A 22512-nucleotide genomic window follows, 5' to 3' on the forward strand; every position below is an offset into this window, starting at 1 on the left:
ATTATTTTAAAGGGTATTTTTTCTCAGGTTGTAAGGGTTTATTTGACATTGTTATCAATACATTAAACAAAACAACTTTCTAATCGGGTCATTTACTCAATTTCTACCATAAACGCTTTCAATTATAATGCCTCCCACCCTGGGGATGCACCCCATCCCTCTGTCAGGAAGTTATAAACTTACAGCAATAGGACTAGTGGCTTCATGATAGACATTTAAAGGAAAATAAAAACCTGAAAGTGTGCCTGATCAAAGGCCGCCAACAAACCCAAGTCAGTGACGCGAGTCAGAGGAATGGGACAAAACTGCTACAAACGTTTACCTCAAAATATATTGCAGCTTAAGGAAACATATGTGAACCTCTCACATTAGAAAAAAAATCCTTCTTAAATAAACCTAAAAAAAAAAGGATGTGGTGGCATTGCAGGAATAGAGCCACTGCAGATTCAAATCCTGAATAATTTACCTTTGCTGCATTCCTTCCTCCTCCAGTTCATCCTGTTTTCCCATCTGTCTACTAATAAATCACCACTGGAGCCACAAAGATTAACAAAAAAACAGCTTTCACCAAAGAAAAGATTTAGGTATTCCCAAATAAGCAGAAATTGGTGAGGATTGACCTGACTTGATGTTGGGCAGCAAAATTTATAACACTTTTTATTCAGATTGCATAAAACAAATGGTTTCATTTCCTTAGAATTGATTTTTACAGGATGTGTGTGATTATATGCAATCATTGCCCATGGAGATATTTAGAAGTTATAATATTCCTTTAGTTTTTTAATGAAGTATTTTTTATGTCACTCTGTGTAAAACTCTCGATTAAATAAGCCTCTTAGAAATGTCTTCATGAACTTAACTGTGACTAGTGATCATATGAGTGTTTAGAGACCCTTTTTGGCTAACACATTTGAGTTTTCAAAGACTATGCTGATGACATAGTTTCCTTGTTGCCTTCAGTTTCCAATGCAGACTTAGATCTAAGATGACTTTTTATGATCAGCTTCTCCAAACAGAGATAATTTTTTAATCATGTGGTAATTTCATCAGTATATTACAGTGTGCCTGCGTAATACACCGAACCGCAGAATCCAAAACTGCAGTCGGTGCACAACTGCAAAAAATCTGCCTCCAAAATCTGGCAGCAGTGAGCAAGGCATGGTGCACAGGAAATTAAACAAAAGTAACCAGATGCATATCTCTGACATGGTTTCATTGTGCAGGAGAGGCAGGACCGTCGGCCAGAGGTAATTAACCGAAGCCTCGTGTCAACACTGTGGCATACTAACAGATTTACAACATAATAATAAGCCATAACCTCTGCTAACACGGCACATACCACATGACACAAAACAGCAGTTTTAACATAAATCCATCTTTTATTGGTGGTTAGTTGGCTGTACGGTCTGTAAACTTGACAGCATAAATCGGTACAAGAAAAAAGGTGTGGAAAAATTAAACTGGCCCTAAATCAGCGCAGTGGTCAAAGTTTCTTCAATCAGCTTGGAAAGTAAAAGCATAATGTCAACTAAAACACTTGGAATAAATAAAAACAAAAAGTGTAATCTGGAATTTAACATAATATTAATACTAACAAATGGGGCTGACCAGAAACATAAGAAGTCATTTTGTCTCCAAAAAGCTAAATTTGTGCTTTCATCTCTATGATTCTGTCTCCCTTCAACCAAGCTCTCCTAAAATCATGGTCCAATATGTTTTGACACTCTTTACACAAATAACGGCAACAAATCAGTCAAACACATTCAGACATCACTTAACATCCCAAAGCGTTTATTATGTGCTTTCTCCCCATTATGTGTGAGTCCTGACATAGTCTTCAGCAACGATTTAACACTTTCCAAAAGAAAGGAAGCAAAGGTAGCTTATTTTAGACATGGAGAATGAGAAGCTGCAGTCCATGCATTGGAAACGGTGAGCAGAGGAATTACATTCAGGAAAATAAATGTCTCTCCCTCCTTTCTAAGCTTTTCATTCCTCCAAGCCCAGTGTTTGACCTGTTTCAAATTAAACTGTACCAAAGTGGTTCGATTTTGCACAATGTTAAAAACTTTAAAAAGTTGGTAACGAAGTCACCTGGGGGACAGATGGAAAAATAATTGACATATATCTCAAATAAAATCAAAATTTTGGTTTGATAAAAAATAAATTAGGCAGCTAAATATCTTTATTTTTAATATTGGTCTTCTAGCTCCACCTGTAACACATTTTCTCTTCAACATTGTTTCACAAAAAACCCACATTAGCCCCTCCCTTTCCAGCACATTTCACCAAAAAAAAAAAAAAAAAAAAAAAAAAAAAAAAAAAAACCTAGTTACAAAACATGCACCACTGCAGCTCCCGGCCATCCCATCCCTAAAAACCATCCACCACAAAATAATAATTTCATCAAAACTGCAAAAGAATGTAACATTCAAGTACCTATTTGTCATATGGCACTGAGAGTAAAGAGTACCACAGTTTATTTAACCCAGCAAGTCTCTTCCAAATACTGCTTCTGCAACATCCGGAGAAGTGTGTGTTTACTGCTGAGGTTAAGAGAAAATAAACACTAAGGAAGTTGTTATGCACGGTTTGGTTACAGAAAACCTAGATCCTTTCTTTGACTTTGGTTCCAGAACATATCAAACCTAGCCTATGAATTTAGCTTTAGTGAAGTAAAAACAAAAAGGACAACATGGCTATAAATCAAAGTATTCAGTCCACAGGCTCCTTTACTGCAATCACCAAAACCCAGAGAAACTCTCTCCTTCCACCTTATGTTGACCAGGTTTTATGCTCTGCTTTTTTTCTTCCAGAGACATTATACAAGAGAAAGAGAACAAGGCAAGTTGTAGCATGAGCAGGATTGTGGGTGCGTGCTGGTCTGTGTGGGTGTTAAGGATAAAAGGGGAAGATCAGGAAGGTGAAACTGGAATTTCTTCACCCTCTAACCCTTTGGTTTGAAAGTTGCCTGTTATTTTTTTTAATTCTTTTGTTTATATATTAAAGGTAACACACATACACACACATGAACAAACCAAAAACATATTAGGCCACAATGAATACCATGGCAGGGAATATAACCCAAGAAAAACAATCTAAATATATATATATATATATATATATATATATCTGTATATATATATATATGGATTTAATATAGAATATCTATTCTTAAGGAAGAGCAGGCTCTAAAGCTTATGGTTCTGGCAGGTTTTACCAAAGCACTGCAGACTGATTTTACTGGAGAAGACTGGAAGCAAGATGAGAAGCAGCAAAAGGGGAAAAAAAAAATAACTGTTGCATTCTTTAATAGAAGAAAGTATAGACAGTGAGCAGAGACGTGCAGGAAGAGTCATACTGGAGTTTATCTGTGGAGAAGCACACCGGCCTGTATTATGTGCCAGAACTGAAACCAGGACAGAAGACAGACTCGTGCGTTGTTGTGTGGAACCTCAGCTGATCGGCTGTCAGGATCCGTTTGGAGGAGCAAACCCAGAACTCTTTGGATGCAGAGGATTTAGCGGGCTTTAAATCCAAGAGATGATCTCATACTGGGAGGTTACGCAGACGACTCCTGTGGCTGGACTGGACAGTGTAGCTTATGCAGTCGTGGCAGAGTTGTGTGGTCAGTAAGCTCTCAGTCAGGTGCATGGAAAGGTAACACTTCAGAGCAAAAACAAAATAAGACTGCCTCAAATATGTGTGAGCGTCTTGTTTTCAGTAATGGCTGGCTGTTGAGTTGTGAGGTCCTTTCTTCCTCTCAGCTCTCTGCAAGGCACCATAAAGTCCCGAAGCTCTCAGAGCAGAGCTTCTCTGAAAGAGTGTTTCTGTTCAATCCACAACAAAAAAACTACCAACGAAAGGTAACCTTAAATAAGCAGGGTTATTTTATTCTACGTTTATACCTGTAGTGCAGTTTTCAAATTCGAAACAGCATCCTAATCAGTCTACAGTCCTCCACGCTGGGTGTGGATTTAAAGTAATATTCTCTCAGGTGGAATTACAAGAGGAGTTGGGATGCAATCTCATGGGGGTTAGTGGTCCTGTTGGGGTTTTATTTTTGGATCCGGCGGTCGGGCTGGACAGCTACCAGGAGTAATTCACATCTGCTCCACTCTGAAAAGCCAGGAAAGGAAGAGAAAAAGAAAGAGTTAATTTAACGTCAAATTCCCTAAACTCTGATCTCAACGGGGGGGTTTTAAGCCAACACAGTCAAAGATAAGGGAATAACAACAATGTAAGCACGCTGACACTTTTAACCTCTTCTAGATCATTTAATACAAAAACATATGACAACACTTTGTGGCTTTCTCTTGTTGCGGGGAAGAGGAACAGGAACGGAGATTTTTATTAGCCTGTGAGCAGCTGCTGAGACATCAAGTGAGACAGCAATGCATGCGTGTGGAGCTGGTGCATGCGTGTTTGAGCGCCTGTGGCGTAAGATAGGGATGGACAGGACCAGAAAAACGTATCAATCATTCTCATCAAATCTAAACACACACACACACACACACACACACACACACACACACACACACACACACACACACACACACACACACACACACACACACACACACACACACACACACACACACACACACACACACACACACACCTTAAAGTCTAAACGGAGCTCTACATGCTAGAAAGTAGACCAGAAAGGGAGGCAGAGACTGATAGAGGTGTGACAGAGGGGAGGGGGGTATGTTCTGCAGGTCACCACTGTACATGCCTGTAAGAATGCATGTGTGGGTTTTGATTAAATGCACAAGGCTTTGGAAGAAGGGTGAGGGTTTGGGGTTTAACACTTATATATGTGATCACTTACCAAATGAAACAGGAGGGCTGCATTAATCAGAGGGTGAACACACAGTTAGACATATCGATGCTTCCCTTCTTAGCGTCTTTCTCTGTGTTTACTTGTGAAAGTATTTCACACCCCATGGACTCTTGCCCATATTGTGAAACTATACCGACCAAAATCACATCATTTTGGTTCTAGCCTGCTTCCCTCAATGTTGGAAGACTCGTTTACCCACAGCATCGTGATGCCACCACCATCTAATGTGGGAATGGCGTAATTCATGATAAATCGTTCTTGAACTCTTCAAATACCCTTCCACATTTTTGCCCCTCTGTGAACCAGTTCTTAAAGTTTTGGGGGTCCAAAACCAAATGGTTCTGTCGGCAGATTCTCTCAAAACTATAAATTCTCTACAGCTTCTCTATCAATTGTCTATAATTCAGTGGGTCGTCTGGATCTTATCCAGAAATAAAGGAAACAAAATATTGATGAACACAAGACATTCTGATTTTACGCCTTGTAAAGAAGAGATATGGACCATGCTATTTGAGTCTAAATATAAAATTTTAAAAGTTTTGAGGGTGGATGGTGACAAAAAGTAAAAAAAAAAACATTAAGTATTATGAATAGCTTTGCTAAGCAATGTATGCATGTGATCAAAAAGCATTTATTGAAAGGAGCCATTGTATCAAAAACCAGGCTCCTCTTAGCTTTAGAGCAGGGGTTCCCAAAGTGTGGGTTGGGGCCACTGATGGGGGGCCACAAGGTGTTTTTTTTTTGAGTCCATCTCTGATGTATTTTGAGGGCTAAAACTCATACATTTTAATGCCCCATTACATAACCCATAAATGTACCATGATACAATTAAACGTAACATTTATCTACTTCTCTAATAAATGATGCACATATTAAATATATATTTTACATTGTAAAATGCACCATTAAAACAATCATATGAAATTACCTAAATAATGATCATTTTACAAAAATAAACATAACAATTTGAGTTTAGATTATCAATAAATATAAAGTGAAGTAATTATTTGTCTTTTAAGGGTTCACCAGAGTGTAGCAATGGTATTTATGGGCTCAATCACTTAAATGTTTGGGAACTCCTGCTTCAGATTGTGGACTTATTAAAAGTGCACAAATAGAGGACCTACAATGAAAGCTTCGATTTTTATCTTTAGTAAAGGTAGAAATGTTTTAGTGTTAAAAGACTAAGAGCAGTTAGAGAAGGAAATATAGCCCTTAAGTCAATGCCGAGGTAAACATCAGCCCCAGTGAAAGCTACTATCACATTCACACACACTCACACACAGAGCATGTCGATCACAATCAGAGTGCTGCACATAGAAGAACCCAGCAAACATGTTCAAACACGGACAGCAGCTTTTACAACCAAGAAAAGATACAGTATCAGATGTGTAGAGAGATCATCAAATTAGCCCCCTCTCCAAATGAAATATTTTTAGAAAAAAAGTTTTTTTATTCTTCATTTTATATATATGGTACCTTTTCGTTCACAATATACATCAGGAAAGGATAGAGATTTAAATGTTTGAAGTTATATTTAAAATTTTAAAGACATGTAATTGTCATTTAATCCCAAAACTACATATTCAGACACTTCCTGTTGTGTTTTTTGACATCAAGGGGAAACTGTCTTTATTGACCTTTGCATAGTGAACAAAGCTGAAGCAATCTATTTTGTAAATTTTGTTTTAAAAGTAAGACGTCCTCCTCAGCAGCCATGATTGCTGACAGCAGGACGACATCCAAGTCTAAGGAAGTTAATAAAAAGATCTTATCTAAACTTATACAGAAAGCCCCAAAATGACAGGATAGGGTTTATGTGCATTAATGTGTAATGTTGAGACACCCAAAGGTCATTTATCAATACTTACTCCATCCTCTAGTTTATATAGATTCAGGCGGTCGTATACTGCTTCGATAACACTGCGTCTGCATAGAGAACACAAATACACAAGTTTAAATATGTTTACAGTTTAATAGTTCGCATAGAGCAGGCATCCCCAAGGTCGGTCCTCAGGGGCCGCTGTCCTCCAGGTTTTAGAGGTTTCTCTGCTTTAGCACAGCTGATTCTGATTATTGCAGTTCAACAAAAGCCTGTTAATCAACTATCAATGTAAATCAGCTGTACTGGAGCAGGGAAACCTCTAAAACCTGCAGGACAGCGGCCCTCGAGGACCAACTTTGGGGATGCCTGGTCTAGAGGATGATTATCTACAGCCAAACTAGGTCAGTATAAATATGTTTCAATATACATTACAGTTTATGGTTACAATATATATGTCATTAACAGACGTCTGGAGAGCAGCTGAACAGAAAGAGCCGTGACTCATTGGCTACAGGATTTTCAAGTTGAAATTAATACCTTTTAAATACAGTCACAGTTTTTTAACACCAACACAATAGCAAGCTCCAACTGGGCCGGAAACCTTTCGACTTTTGTTTGGAATAACCAAATAAAACGTTATTGAAAGCTGCCAATTATTTGTTTAACTTTTGAGGTGGGTAAAAACAGTGACGCTTACTTCAAATCAAGCAGTATTATTCTAAAAGAAGAATACTTTAAAACCTTTTTACATCGATAAAAACAGTGATCGATAAAAAAAAAAAGTGTCATTTAAAAAAAACTATTTCATTGTCATTTGAAGAAAGAGAACACAATCATTCTTATTCATTGAGATAACATAAACAAAGACTAAGTTCTCATAGAAACGTGCAGTTAAGGGACTTCAACATTTAATAGAGAAAGTCCAAGTTCCTGGACTATCATTAAATAGAATTTTTGTTGTTTTTTTTTTTTTATTTCATCACGTTTCTAACCATATTCGAAAATTGCATTATCCTTTTTAAAACTGAAATGCATTCTGTTTTATTGAATCAGTTTTGCCTTCCTTAGGTTCCTATAAGTGGACCTAACCAAAGTTTTGCTGAACAGGCTACGCTAAGCTTTTAGCATATAGTATTAATGTCTATCGGACATTGAGCAGACTCGTCACATAAGCCTTCATTTCGTCTACTGCTATGGGATCATCTGATAAGAGGCCTTTTAGCTTAACAAAGAAGCAGTTAAGCAGTAGAGATGTCAGTTAGTTAGCATTTATGGAGCCTTGTTAGCTTGGTGTTACATTAAAAACTGTTTGGTACAAGGAGTACCAAATGTAGTGGGCTGTTATATTGGATGACTTTCATAGAGTTGACTAATTGTTTGCAATTTTAGGAAGCTTTATTCTTGAATATATCAAAATTACATCCTATCAACAAAAATATAAGAAATATATCACCAAATCATATATGACCAAAGTCAAACAATAAAGAGACAGTAAAAGAGAGCTAATATATGTTCTTAATTTTTGCCAACAAAAAAATGTGAAGTATAAATCTGGTGGGTGTGTGACTGACTCGACCTGTTGACTCAAAAATAATATCTTTCAACTAATGGCTTTTCCATTGAATGTCAATATGAAGAGATCTTTTTTTCTGAGGGTCTCATTTTTGTTGGTGAACTTTAGTGAACAAACACTTTTTATAAAGATTAAGCAGCAGATAATAGAGGACGGTAGCATTTACTTGCTGGCAAGTCCACCCCCGGGGGGTAGAGGGGGCATCCCACTGTCTGAAGCCAGGTTCCTCATCACCGTCTCCAGATCAGGAACACCCTCATCTCCACTCAGCATTTCTAAACACAACGGCAGAAATGCAGTTGTACATCTCAGTAGTCACTAAGCTTATTATAACCATGACCATCAGTGGAAAAAAAAGGGACTGGAAAATAAAAAAGTGGAGAGAAAGGAAGAGTGGAAAATGTGCAAGTGAATAAATGAAAAGTGTCTAAATGAGGCATGGTGACAGCAAGAGGCTTGCAGCTGAGCTGAGTGGCATGGAGCCAGCTCGATGTTCAGCCAGAGCATTCCTCCCAGCCCGTCCTCTTTCTTTTAACTCCCTCTCTTTTTGCTTTTCCAGAAATTAGACAACAGCCTGAATCCAACATGTACCTCACAGTAACTGACCCCGACCAAATGGTTCTTTTACCAAACAAAAGCCACCGTTCCCAAAAAGTTATATGCATGCATCGGATACATTTAGTTATGTTTTGAAGCAAATGGAGAACAAAACTAAGGTGATAAAGTCTGATTTCATAGGAATTAAAAACTAGGAAGACCATCTTATATGAACTGCTACACTCTGATGAACATTTTGTGTCATAATTTGAGGAGGATTAGGTGTGAAATGATTAAAGGGCATAGAGAACCGGGACAGATCAGGGAAATCATAACAACACTGCAAATGTTTGGGAATAAAAAGGAGATGCATTTACAAGATGTAATGAAGAAGGGAGAAGCCCCCTGAAATGGGAGTCACAATACTTTAATTCTTTTGCTCTGAACAGGACATAGCTCAGTTAGAACAGAAAAAATAGAACTACTTAAATAACAAAAGTGGAAGAAAACAATCTGTTTGACCTTAGAAGATAAGAAAACGTAAAACTATTCCTGAAATTCATGGTCTTCAAAGAACCATTTTGTTTCTCCAAATCCATAAAGAAATTGAGAACAGTGTTACTTTAAAAGAACATCATCCATGCTCATCATTCCTACCTTCCACTCGATCTTCCAGGTATTTGTTTACCTCTTCTTCTTTCCTCACAGCCTCCTCAGATACTTTGGGAGCATTGGGCAAACACACTAAAACAATACTCATATTGTCTCGACTTCCCTGAATGGATGAGAGGAAATAAAATAAAAGACTAAATCAATTATCTACTGCAAAAAAAGCACATGATTTCCAAGAACCAGACCTGTTCTTTTCATCCGTTTCGCCACACTAAATATTTCTTTTTTAAAAGAAAACAGCTGTCATTTTAAAAGCAATGTTTTGCTTTACTATACAAGCATCACATATACACTGTGTGCAGAATTATTAGGCAAGTTGTATTTTTGAGGATTATTTTTTATTATTGGGCCACAAGTACATTCTCAATCAACCCAAAAGACTCCTTAATATCAAAGTTTCATATTTTTGGAAGTTGATGTGCGTTTTGTTTTTTTTAGATTTGGCCATTTTATGAGGTTGTCTGTGTGTGCAGGTAAATATTACTGTGCAGAATTATTAGGCAACGTAATAAAAAACAATATATACCCATCTAACTTGTTTATTTTCACCAGGTAAACCAATATAACAACTCAAAATTCAGAAATAAACATTTACGACATTCAAAAAAAAACAAATCAGCGACCAATATAGCCACCTTTCTTCACCATGAAGCTCAAAAGCCTTCCATCCATAGATTCTGTCAGTTCTGTAGTAGTTGATCTGTTTGCGATCCACATTGCGTGCAGCAGCCACCACAGCCTCCCAGACACTGTTCAGAGAGGTGGCCTGTTTTCCCTCCCTGTAGATCTCACATTTCATGAAGGACCAAAGGTTCTCCATGGGGTTCAGATCAGGTGAACAAGGCGGCCATGTCACTATTTTTTTTCCTTTTAGACTTTTTCTGGCCAGCCACACTGTGGTGTATTTTGATGCGTGTGACGGAGCATTGTCCTGCATGAATATCATGTTTTTCTTGAATGGTGGCGACTTCTTCTTGTACCATTGTTTGAAGAAGGTGTCTTCCAGAAGCTGGCAGTAGGTCTGGGAGTTGATCTTGACTCCATCATCAACCCGAAAAGGTCCCACAACTCATCTTTGATGATACCAGCCCACACCAGTACACCACCTCCACCTTGCTGGTGTCTGAGTCGATAAGGAACTGCCCTTTACTGATCCAGCCTGGTGCCCATCCATCCATCTGGCCCATCAAGACTCACTCTCAGTCTCCCAAAACACCTTGGAGATATTTCTTCTTCAGATATTTCTTGGCCCAATCTTGATGTTTTGTCTTGTGTGTCTTGTTTAAAGGTGGTCTTTTTTTCGGCTTTCCTTACCTTGGCCAGGTCCCTGAGTATTGAGCACCTTGTGCTTCTCGGCACTCCTGACATGTTGCAGCTCTGAAATATGGTACAACTGGTGGCTTATGGCTACCTGGCAACTTCATGCTTGATCCTTCTCAATTCATGGGGAGTTATTTTGCGTTTTCCTTTTTTCAACACGCTTCTTGCTACCCTGTTGGCTATTTGCCATGAACCGCTTGATTGTGCGATGATCCCGCTTCAAAAGCTTGGCCATTTCTAAACTGCTGCACCTCTCTGAAAAACATCTGACAACTTTTGACTTTTCAGAGTCTGTCAAATCTCTTTTCTGACCCATTTAGCCAAAGGAAAGGAAGTTGCCTAATAATTAAGCGCAACTTATATAGGGTGTTGATATCATTAGGCCACACCCCTTCTCATTACAGAGATGCACACCACCTGATTTACTTAATTGGTAGTTGGCTTCCAAGCCTATACAGCTTGGAGTAGGACAACATGTAAGAAAAGGATGATGTGAGCGAAATACTCATTTGTCTAATAATTCTGCACAAAGTGTAGTCTCCAGTATTTAGCGTAGATTTTATCAAAAAGAAAAAAATAGTGTCCACAAAGGCAGGTCTCTTTAGTTCAGGGCAGCCATGATGGCAGAGAGGAGACAGACGTTAAATCAGGACAATAAAGTGAATCATTATTTGGTGAAGGTAAAGAAATTGAGTCACATTTTTTTCCCAGGAATTACAGCTAGAATGTAAATAATCTTCTTGGAGCTTTACTCAATGTGAATTAATCATTCACTCTCTAGTTAGGAGTAACAAGTTAAAACAGGATACAAAAACATTAGCAACATCTCATTTTATGTGAAGGATTTTGTATATTAGTCCAACAATGTCTTTTTTTGTTGTTTTAATAAAATAATGCCTGCATAGGGCTGATAATGAAACCTTCATTGTTTTTGTTAGAAAATGAGAGATAAGCCAACCTTCCTGGGTCTGCAACGCACAGATTAAAATACTTTAAAGAGTTTCTAATTGGAGAAATATTTACTGTAAATATAAACTAATTTGTTTATTTTTGTTTTTACCCTTTAACTCTGCCTTAATCTCACCTCTTATTGAACTCTCTTATAAAAGGCTATATCTACGAACTAAGCTGTAAGCCCCAGTTATCCTAATTAGAATCAACTTTGTTTCCCCAGTTTTTGCTCAACAGTTAAATTTTTGTTTAATCAATACAAAATACTTATTCTGAACTGAACTTGACAGTTCCACACTGATCAGTGGTCACGGGATTTGATATTTGGTCAAATTGATTCCATTTGCAAAAACAAATCTCTATTTTTTGCATCTTTTAGTTAAGAAAGCTTGTTTTTATTGATTCTGTTTGAAGCCATCATTAAGTATGGCTGTAAAACGGATCACTTTGTTTGAAGAACTGTTTGGTTTGCAGTTTTAGACACAGAGTTGGTTCAAGTAGATCCTAGATGTTTGTGCTGTGGTTTGTACAGAATACAAAAACCAAAAAAATGTTGACCTACCTTGTGCAGGCAAGTATCCACCACTTCGTTACAGACTCTCTCCAGGTCATCCCACACCTCTAGTCTAGATTTCACAAATTCACACAACTCCTCATTGGACATGACATCCCAGATGCCATCACAGGCCAGAATGATAAACTGATCTTGTTCCGGAGCCCTGATCATCACATACACCTCCGGTTCAGGGCTAACCAGCTGCTCTGTGGGGCCCTTGCCATCCACACGCTTGTAGTCGTAGTCCCCCAAGGCCCTTGAGACTGCCAGTGACCCATTAACTCTCTGAATCATCACCGATCCTCCGGCGTTCTGGATGCGCTCCCTCTCCCGTGGGTTGCAAGGCTTGTGGTCGAGTGTGGAGAAGCACACCTGTGAGTTGCGGTAGAGAACGGCGCGAGAGTCCCCGCAGTTGACGAAGAAGAAATGTTCTGGTGACAGAAGGATTCCCACAGCCGTCGAGCCGCTGCGATCTGTCCCATTGCGAAGGCCAAATAAGCTTCGCATGTGCTCGTCGATCCTCAGGAACCCGGTGCGGATCCCAGCTTTCACAGCCTCTACATCAGGAGGGGGAAGAGCCTGAGAGTTAACGTTGGAACAGTCTGATCTGGCTTGAGAGCCTTGTGTTCCCCCTGCACCTAAGCTTGCAGTAATTATGTGTTCAAGAAGGTGCTTAGAGCAGTAGTTGGCAACCCTGGATCCAGCATGGCCGTCATACACAGCGAAAAAAGACCAGTCAGCCATGCCGGGCGTCTGTAGTTCTAGTACAGCAGTGTGAGCGTCCTCCATCTCCACCCGCCAGCCCTGCATGGAGCTCAACCCATAGCGCAGTCCGTTCCCCTCCCCGTGAGAGTTGTGCTTCTCCGTTTTGGGTTTGTCCAGAAACGATCCCATGCCTCTGCCTTAGACAGACAGACCCCCTGCTTCCTGTGGGGGCGACAACAAAGAAAAGGAAACAACATGAAAAGAAAATAGAAGAAACACCGTCTGGTACAAACGTTTGGACAAAGATTATCTTATTATTTTGCTCAAAGCTGCGGTTTGAACATGAAAAAACACAAAAAATACTTATCAATATCAGATTTGTTACATACATTTGAAAACTCATGATTAGAACAGATCATCATAGATCAATAAAATCCTGTCCATCATCCACCAAAATCTGTCAATCTTATTTTGATCGGATTAGAAATCTTTTGTTCAGTGTATGTTAGGGAACATGCTGGGTTTAAAGAAACATTGACATTCATTCAGTGAGTATCTTAGGATTGTCACAATATTAATATTTAAAAGACAATATTGATCCCCAGCAAAATATTCAATACTCTTATTTGAAAAAAATAAAAATACAGTAGTAACTAGTTACATTTATTCTGTTTTCTTTGAGTGACTTTTATAAAAAAAAACATATACTTTTAGAAGCAATTTTACTTTACATTTGACCTTTAATTGAATCATATTCTGGTCAGAGTATTATCATTGCTATTATTTTGTTGTTACAAAAGTAGGGTACCGTTACACTAAAAATGAGTTTCATCCCCATGTGAGTAAAGTCTTACTTTCACAATTTCTAGTTAGTTCTAACATTGACTCAGCATGCAGTAACATAGCAATGCAATGAGCTTCAGCTCAGCTCGAGGTTATGCAAAAAGTTTCAGTAGAGACAAGATGGCTTGTAATCATTTATGTCATGTTCAGCTTAGTCACCAGACCTCAACCACAGTCTTAACTCTTTTGTCAGAACGGTTTCCTTCTGAATAAAAACACATAAATTACAGAAAGGGGGAGATTTGTGACATATTTCAACGAATTATTATTTGGAGCATTATAAGTAAAAAAAAATAAAATAAAAAAAAAGTTAGGATTTATATTATTGGAAGTGGAAAATGAAAACAGATCCCAGATGATGTTCTAAAAATCTGGAATCTGGCACAACAAAGCCAAAAATAGCAGAGTCACTTTAGTTTATCCTTAAAAAGATGGAGGAGGAGGCTTAAAAGCTTCTTTGCGACCAAAGACATTAACAAACTGCAGTGAGTTTAAGAGGATATCTAGCAATAACTGCACCTGCATTAGCTAAATAAACAGCAGCAGCAGGCCATTTCATAGCAGATACTAATTCTGCAATAAGCTTATACTGATTGTTTAGACAATGTGAGAGTGGAGTCAACACATGTATTGATTGTCACAGTACTTAACTGCACCTCAGCCATGGAAATTGCCCTTTTAACATGCACATTGTTTGTGATAACATCAATAAATGCAGGTTATAAATACACTGCAGGCATACCTGATGATCTAATCTCCTAATGGGAATGTATTGATGGAGCAAAAAGGCTAAAGGTCATATTTTATTGAAGATGGAGAATCTCCAACTCTGGTTTGTTCCCACATCCCCATAAAACCTGCTGCTTTGCCACATTAATTTACCTTAAACAAAATAAAGAAAAGGTATCTCAGCTTGTTCTAGAATCAAAGGAGATCAGTTCACACTTTAACCTCATCCAGCAGATGTGTGCTGTTTAACAGAGATGCAATCGATCAGGTAGGACTGTGTATTGTGGTCTACTGCATTCATATATCAAACCAATTTAAAATGACCTGTAGAGTAAACTTAGCTAAAAAAGCAAAGCAAACCCTGACCACTAAAACAGGATAAATTAAATTCCCTCTCCTGAGGTTTTAACTGCAACCAGCAAAAATAGGAGGATTTTTTTCTATTTAATTTAACTTCCCTTAAAGTTTTACATACCTCTAAACATACCACAGTTTAGGAATATTACCTTTTCAACAATTCTGACATAAATGAAGGTGGGACAATACATATTTTAAATAATGTATGTTTAATTCACCCAGATAAACTCAGAAAGTCATTTCATTTTCAAACCAGAAACTTTTTTAACTCTAAAAAGCAACAAAAAAATTGTATGTTATTTGGATGTTTATTGAATTTTTATTTTCAAAACATATCCTTTTCTTGCAGTAGTATTAAAACAAGTTTCTTTCCTTAGATTCTACCCTACAAGCTTAGAACAAGGACTGTTGTTCGGTCTGTCAGCAACTAAAGCAACACATCTGAAAAGAATAGTCACCTGTTTATAAAGAGCTCTTCAATCAGGTTCACAGGGGAACAGGAGGAAGAACAACAACCACTGCTTTCTCGATGGAGGTTTTGCTATTTATTAGTTGATCAGCAGGGGAGGACATATTCAGGTAATATAGAAAATACATATTCAACACTGGTTAAGGCGTGACCACTTTCTGCCACCACTCTGCTGACCAGGAAATTTTTTGGCAGTTTTATCTGCAAGTCTGTCTGCTTCTTAGAAGGAAGAAAACTGACAGATGGGTCAGTGTACATTCAGGTAGTTAGTTTCTATAATTGTAAGAAATAATAATAATAAAAAATTATCATTATTTTTTGTTTATAATACCAGTATGGGAAATCAGATAAACTGTAAGCCAAAATGGAAAAATACAGATAACTTCAGTTCACTTTCGGTAATTGTAATATTTTTCTTTGACAGAAGGCCAGGACCGAAAGTCTGTGATGCCCAACATTTTATGCATATTGAGTGTTTATTTAGAATTAAGTGTAATCATATATGCTGACTAAAAACAGATATGTCCAAATCTGGCTAGCAATCAGCTTGGGGATGTAATCTCTGTTTTTAAGCATCCATGTTCATTGTTACTAATAAATAAATAAATAAATAAATAAATATGGGGTGGAACGGTTCACAAAATCCACGGTTCGGTTCGATTCATACATACACCGTGTACGTAAGCAACTCCTAAAAATGTATCTCAAAAACCAGAAAAATATCCTACAATCCAAAAAAAATAAAAGCACAACAGAGGATGGTATTCATGTGATGGAAGAGCAGCAAAGTAATACTACTTTCTGTTTGCATATATGATCACATGCTTTTCATTTTTCCTTTATGAGTTGAAAAAATATCAAGGCTCTCACAGGTAATACATTTTTTTTATGTGGTAATCCCTGGGAATAATTTTAATTCATTCAGTTTGAATTTTTGAGTTGAAATGGAGGCCAACAGACTGGCTCTGCAGTCTCTGATTTCAGACTTCAGACGAGCAGGACAGCTTTAACAAGTTAACTCAATTTAACCCTCAGCTGCTGATAGGTTCCACACAGAGGCAGATTATCCTGTCAAACACAGGCAACTGTCTGAGAACACTCTAAAAGCACCACTAACAAGAGCTCTCCATTAACTTCTATATCAACAGCTCTATAAACTGTTTATGGCCAAAGGAAATAATGTTAAGAAAGATAAACTATCACTGTGAAAGCTTAAAGCTTCTATTTCTTTTGTTGGTGCTTATCAGCTTTTCAGTAAAGAATTTATTGCTAAAATGGTTGAAATGTTACTTAAGACAAACAGGCAGTTAAGTATTATTAGTATTTTATATTTGTAGGATTCTATTCATATCAATTTAATCATATTTCCATGATCTGATATTAACTGTGAAATTTACTGTATAAATAATACTTACTTAGTAATACTAATCTCAACTCTTAACCAGTTATCAATTTTCAAGGTGCACAAAGGTTTAGAAATATTACGCTCTCAAAAACTCTAAAGCTTTCTGACATTTGCAGTAGCTTTTTTCATTTTAGCCTATTTTTTATCAATAGAAAATTAACTGATGTATACCACTTGGCATCAATGTTTAATGTTATACATAAAATATTTTAAATTGGACATGACAATCTACAGTGCACTTCAAATATCTGAGTTCAAGTAACCTGATCAAATCATTTAGACGTTGTATTTAGGTCAATTTCATACAATGCCTCTGTGTCTCTCTGCAATATTTTGTCCACCAATTTAAGGATGACGAGATATTTATCAAAAGCAAATAAAAACGCTTTTGGAGTTTTCTTAGACAGTCGCCTGTGTTTGACAGTAAGTAATTATTAAAGTATATATATATATATATATATATATATATATATATATATATATATATATATATATATATATATATATATATATATATATATATTCAAATAAAAAGAAAAAAATTAAATAGAGTCCTACATGCATGCATGTGGAGAATATACAAACTCCATGCAACAAGAACCTGGTAGGAAATTACTCTACAAATGTTTTGCTGCAAGGCAGCAGTGCCGTGCAAACTTTCTTCTAATTCAGAACTTAAAATCTGTCTCAACAGAAATCCTTTGCTGAATAACAATAATAATGTTTGGGGAAAATAGGAAAATTAGGATCACAGCAGTAATCCAGCATAAGTGACTTGACACACATTGATGCAAACATCAATTAACTGTAATTGTGCTAGTATTTTTTTTTATCTGTTATGTTCCTAATGAAAATAACAACAATAATTAAAAAGCAGTGGTAATAATCACTTTTTTGGAATTAAGTTAAGCTTCTTGTTATGTTACTAAATAAATGATCTTTTAAATCTTTAAAGGAAATTTGCATAATGTGCATCTTCATTCCAGGTAAGGGTCAGTTAGCATCTGCCTCAATTTTCACTCAACCATCTTCTTTGATGGGGCTGAAACAAAGTCAATACAGAGACTATAGCTATTTATGAGATAATCAATTTTTACTTACACACTTACATTACCTTTTAGGGAAGAGCTTATCTTTCTGCTTATTAAGCATCTGTTAAACACATCCGCTTATGGTACAATAAAAAAAATAATCGACGCTGATGTTTACAGATTTGCTATTCTAACAAGCCACCTACAGTAATGTTACAGATTACAACTAATAGAAAGTCCTTTTTACCCAACATTAATGCTTTTAAAATAAACTGTCATGGTGAAAAGCTCTATGATGACCATCACTTAAGTTATTCCAAAAGTTGTCAATTTCCAGGAACAAAAGCTCTCTGAACACAAGCACCATCACTGCAGTGGCGCCTGGGATTATGGAGCCGTTACTTGACCAGACAGAAGCCTATAAGACTGTGGCTGAAGAGCAGGAAAGTAAACGCATCTTGATATAGTAGTCTGAGTGGTTTCTTGGCAGCAAAAAGGCCATCTGTACCTGTATCTACCTGCTCTCTCTGTCCACAAGCCCATCATCCAAAGTTAAGATCTGATCTGGTTCAAAGGGAAAAAAATAAGACACATGCAGCATGATAGAAGGCTTTAAGAGTCAACTAAATTCCTGTGGGATAAAGTGTAAAAAAAAAAAAAAATAGTAAGCATGCAATAACCACACTCAAAGAAAGGTTATTAAGAGATATTTTGTGTAGTGTGCTCACTTTCTCCCTCTTGATAGAAACCCCTGTTATCGTTTCAAGGTTTCTAGTTAATACCGCTCCTTAATGTAGGCTGCATGGCCTAACTGCTTTGATAACTTTTCCTTGCTTGCAAGACTAATTCAATTGGACAAAAATTACTTCAGTCATTTAAAACCTGAAAAGTAACATAAAGGTAATAAAGGAGTGGCACAAATCAATCTTATTAGACTGGTGCTATTTTAACACATTTGGTTAGCTATGGGCAGCAGGTCCGTTAGGGAGCCAAATGCAGGTTTGCTTGTAAAGAAAAAAAAAAATCAACCAGTTAACAATGTTACTTTCATCATATTGTATTAAAAAAGGATTGGACATTCAGAGCAATATAAAAATGACCAACATATTGCTGACCCGTCTAGTTCAACACATGGAGGCCTCAACTACACTGCTTTGTTTATGTTTCGTTGTTTCATCTCTACAGTCTAGAACACTCAGGCTACGTTCACACTTAGTGCAATTCCAATTTTTTTTGCATTGCCATTCACATTTCCAAATATATACGACATGTATTTGATCTCCTGTGTGAACTGTGTTCATACGCATGCGCAGTAGAGGACAAAATGACGTCACAAGCAAGCACACTGTGTTTACGGAAGTAAACATGGATGGTAGTGCAGGAGCTCATCTACCAATCTTTTCTAACGTTAAAAACTAATTTTTATTCAAGTTGGTTAAAAAAACTGCTCTCCTCATTATCGACCGCCATGATTGTTGTTTTTCTTCCCTCTTCTGCGTGGCAAGACACAGAATAGTGAGCTATGTTGAGTAATAATGGTGTTCAGGTTGGATGAATGAGACTTGAAAAGATCAGATCAGCATCAGATTCAGGACCACCTAGCCAAGTGGCCTGGGTCACATTGGAAGAAATTGGATCTGTGATGTTCAAACTGCCATGAAAAGAGCAGATACAGGTCGCATATTGGCAATAAAAAAGTTTACCATGAGTCAAACAGTGGCTGCACATCATACTGCAATCGCTTTTTTGCATATGATAATGACTGCACACAAAAAAAGAAGGAAAAAACTGCTTGTCATTTGAACACTGGTTTATGATAATCTCTTCTGATAATGTAAACATATCTTGAATATTTTTAAATTTGGTCTGTCTACACAAAGCCCAGTGTACAAAAAAAAAAAAAAAATGGCAATAGTTTCAAGCTCAGCATGAGAATGTATCTATAACATTCAAAATTTAAAAGAAAGCAAACAGGAGGCTTAGGTCTCACTTTATTCTTCACTATATTCCAAAATATAGTCTTATGTAATTAAGATATTTTTTATCTTACATGGATTTGACATTAATAGGTGCTGATGCTTTCTCAGATGTTTTTTCGTTGTTGCTTTTCCCCCAAATGATCTCAGTACACTTTGAATTCTCCTTTCATTGCTCCTTCAATGCAAAACATCTAAAACTGTTGCTAATATACCAATAATAAATTCAGTCAGATGACTGACATAAGGTCAATGAATTTCAATAAGTGCATAGACTCACAGCATTAGGATACTAAAGCAGCATTGCTAGGCAGAAAATGTAATGAAGAGGTGCCAACACAAACATCCCACTGATAATGCAGCCATTTCTGGAACACACTGTCAACTAAAAACAACAATCAGCAATACAACATGCAATTAAAACAAGTTCATGAGCTGGTGTTAGATTTTAACCGAATAGGACACCTCTTAATGAAGAGAGAAAGAGGCTATTCACTAATAGGAGTATTTAATTAAATAAAAGGATGGTAATTATTCCCCTATGATACAAAGTATGGGACTAATTTACCTTAATGTAAAAAAAAAAAAAAAAACAGATATATTGCTGCATGAGGGGCACCTGTTGCAATCGTTAAAAATATTTGATATTTTTCATACCTTTATTTCCAGCAATTAATACAATGTATATTATTTTGTATGAATGAGATATTAACCTCGATATCCCTATATTTTATCAAATGTAGCGCAAGTATATACAAGTAGGAGAGTTAACTGCTCTCAACCGTAGCTAATAACACAATTTTAACTTTTAGCCTCAAGCCAAAAAGGACCTGAAATGACTAAAAACACATAAACCCATATTTTTTTATGAGCCACCCTTTATTACCCAGCGTTTTATAACGACCTGCCAAATATATCTTAGGCCACTTCAATTTAAAGACAACCAGCTAGCGAACTTTACAGTTGTTAAAATGCAGCTTAGCTGGTGGCGAGCCAAGTGTCATAAAATTGCTAAGTACAATTATGAGGCGTTACTTACGTTGTAGGAAAGACGCCGTTTCAGTCTGTCCACCTTCTTGTGCCGACGACAGATGTGAGAAAGCCCGCTGGCTTTGCTGGCGGTGAGTTAACCGTCGGCGCTGTTAGCCACTTTCGGTTTTCGGCCCCTTTCCGAAGGCTAGCAAGCATTTCAGACCAAGAGTTCTCCCTTTAGCATGTCCCTGCAACGGATTAAAGCCTTAATATACATGTTTCCCGCTGTTGAGACAAACTGGGCGATTTACTACCTCTGAATGTGACTGAGGGTTTAAAAAACAGTCCGCATCTATCTAGGATAATACATTTACAGTGTTAAAACCAAGCTAATTTAAGGCTAATGCTAAGTGTACGAGGCAAATGACGTTCGTTTTCAGCTCACACTTTAGAGGAGGGGCGATTAATAAGAGGCTCGGCTGTGATTGGACAGAATTAATCGGCAGCCGGGACGCCATTGGTCAATAACAACTTCAATCAAAATGTATGCTTTGCAGCGTGAACTAATGTAGGAATTGGTGGGGCAAAGCTTGTAAGTGGTTTGGGAGGGATTTTATTGACTCCACTGGAACAAACTTGCAGTTTTAGGAATTCAGCCAACATATATGTATTTTTTGCCTACATGTTTAAAAGTGCAGGAATAATTAATAAAATTCCATCCTTCCTGCAGCAATAATAGCCCAGTTGTTTTCATAGTATTTTAATCTGCTTCACTGCTTATCTAGGGAATTATGTGACTGAAGCAAATTAAAAAGTTTAAACTGACAGTTGAAAATCCTTAAAGACGCCTTGAAAGAAAAGAAAAAAACCCATCAAATTATTAATCTAGAAAAAAAATCTGGTGTTTTAAATACATAAAAATAAATTATTCAAAATGGTTTAAAGACTGATTAATGTAGTTTATTTAATCAGATTAATTAAATTAAATCAAAATATAGTTAATTTAATCAATATAAATTTAATCAATAGTTTGATGCACAAAATCAGGTAGTTAATGTTTACAGACATAATTTATAACCTTTTATTTTTCTTATTTGCTCACTGTACCAAAACTTAACACTTGAACAAAGAAAGGCTCCATCACTTGCTATAATTTAAACAGTTTTCAGATTAGCAAAATCTAAATTCTATTTAAGAAAGCATTAAAAAAAACATCTTCCTGTTCACCCATCCAGTTATCCATCATCTGCATTTGTCCTCACCAGCATACTGTCACCTATTGGAGCAGGAAGCAGAGCAAACCTTAGATAGGTTAGTGGTCCGAAAAATGGTTACATGTCACCACATAGGCGAAATAGCCATGCATGCATAGAACTAGAAGAAGATCTATAAAAACTAACATGCATATTTTTGGACTTTTGGAAGGAGGCAGAGTACCTGGGGAAAACCCTTAGATGAGTGGGGAAAACATTTAAAGTCCATGCAAAAACCTACACACTGTTGCCTTGATGCCTGGAAACAGTGCTAGAAATTAAACCCTGACTTTATCTATTTTTATTGCATATGAAGCCTTAACACAAAACTATGAAAGAAAGGGCTTACCGAAGCAGCCACGTGGTGTCACTAAAAGTAAATTGCATATATTTTCAATTTTGTCAGAGTTATTTGTATTCCGACAAACACTCAGTGAAACACCTTCAGGTGGGATTTCCTTTATATCCTGTTACCTGTGGATCTAACTATGG

General features: G+C 37.0%; 1 protein-coding gene across 3 annotated transcripts; it reads right to left on the reverse strand.

Annotated features, from left to right (window-relative positions):
- Nucleotides 1-3867: 3867 nt before the first annotated feature.
- Nucleotides 3868-21235, reverse strand: ppm1ba (protein phosphatase, Mg2+/Mn2+ dependent, 1Ba). Of its 3 annotated transcripts, none has more exons than XM_038300164.1 (7): nt 21082-21235; nt 20835-21015; nt 12287-13207; nt 9439-9556; nt 8411-8519; nt 6718-6775; nt 3868-4119 (listed from the first exon to the last, which is right to left on the reverse strand). In XM_038300164.1, the coding sequence occupies exons 3-7, from the start codon at nt 13172-13174 to the stop codon at nt 4090-4092; spliced, it is 1203 nt and encodes a 400-aa protein (XP_038156092.1). In that variant the 5' UTR covers nt 13175-13207; nt 20835-21015; nt 21082-21235; the 3' UTR covers nt 3868-4089. The 3 variants fall into 3 exon arrangements, with proteins under 3 accessions (XP_038156092.1, XP_038156094.1, XP_038156091.1); XM_038300166.1 differs by adding an exon at nt 4835-4851 and having other exon boundaries at nt 20835-21226; XM_038300163.1 differs by having other exon boundaries at nt 20835-21225.
- Nucleotides 21236-22512: the final 1277 nt, after the last annotated feature.

This window comes from Cyprinodon tularosa, unplaced genomic scaffold (assembly GCF_016077235.1).
Source record: "Cyprinodon tularosa strain WSP-4 unplaced genomic scaffold, ASM1607723v1 ctg441, whole genome shotgun sequence".
NCBI lineage: Eukaryota > Metazoa > Chordata > Actinopteri > Cyprinodontiformes > Cyprinodontidae > Cyprinodon > Cyprinodon tularosa.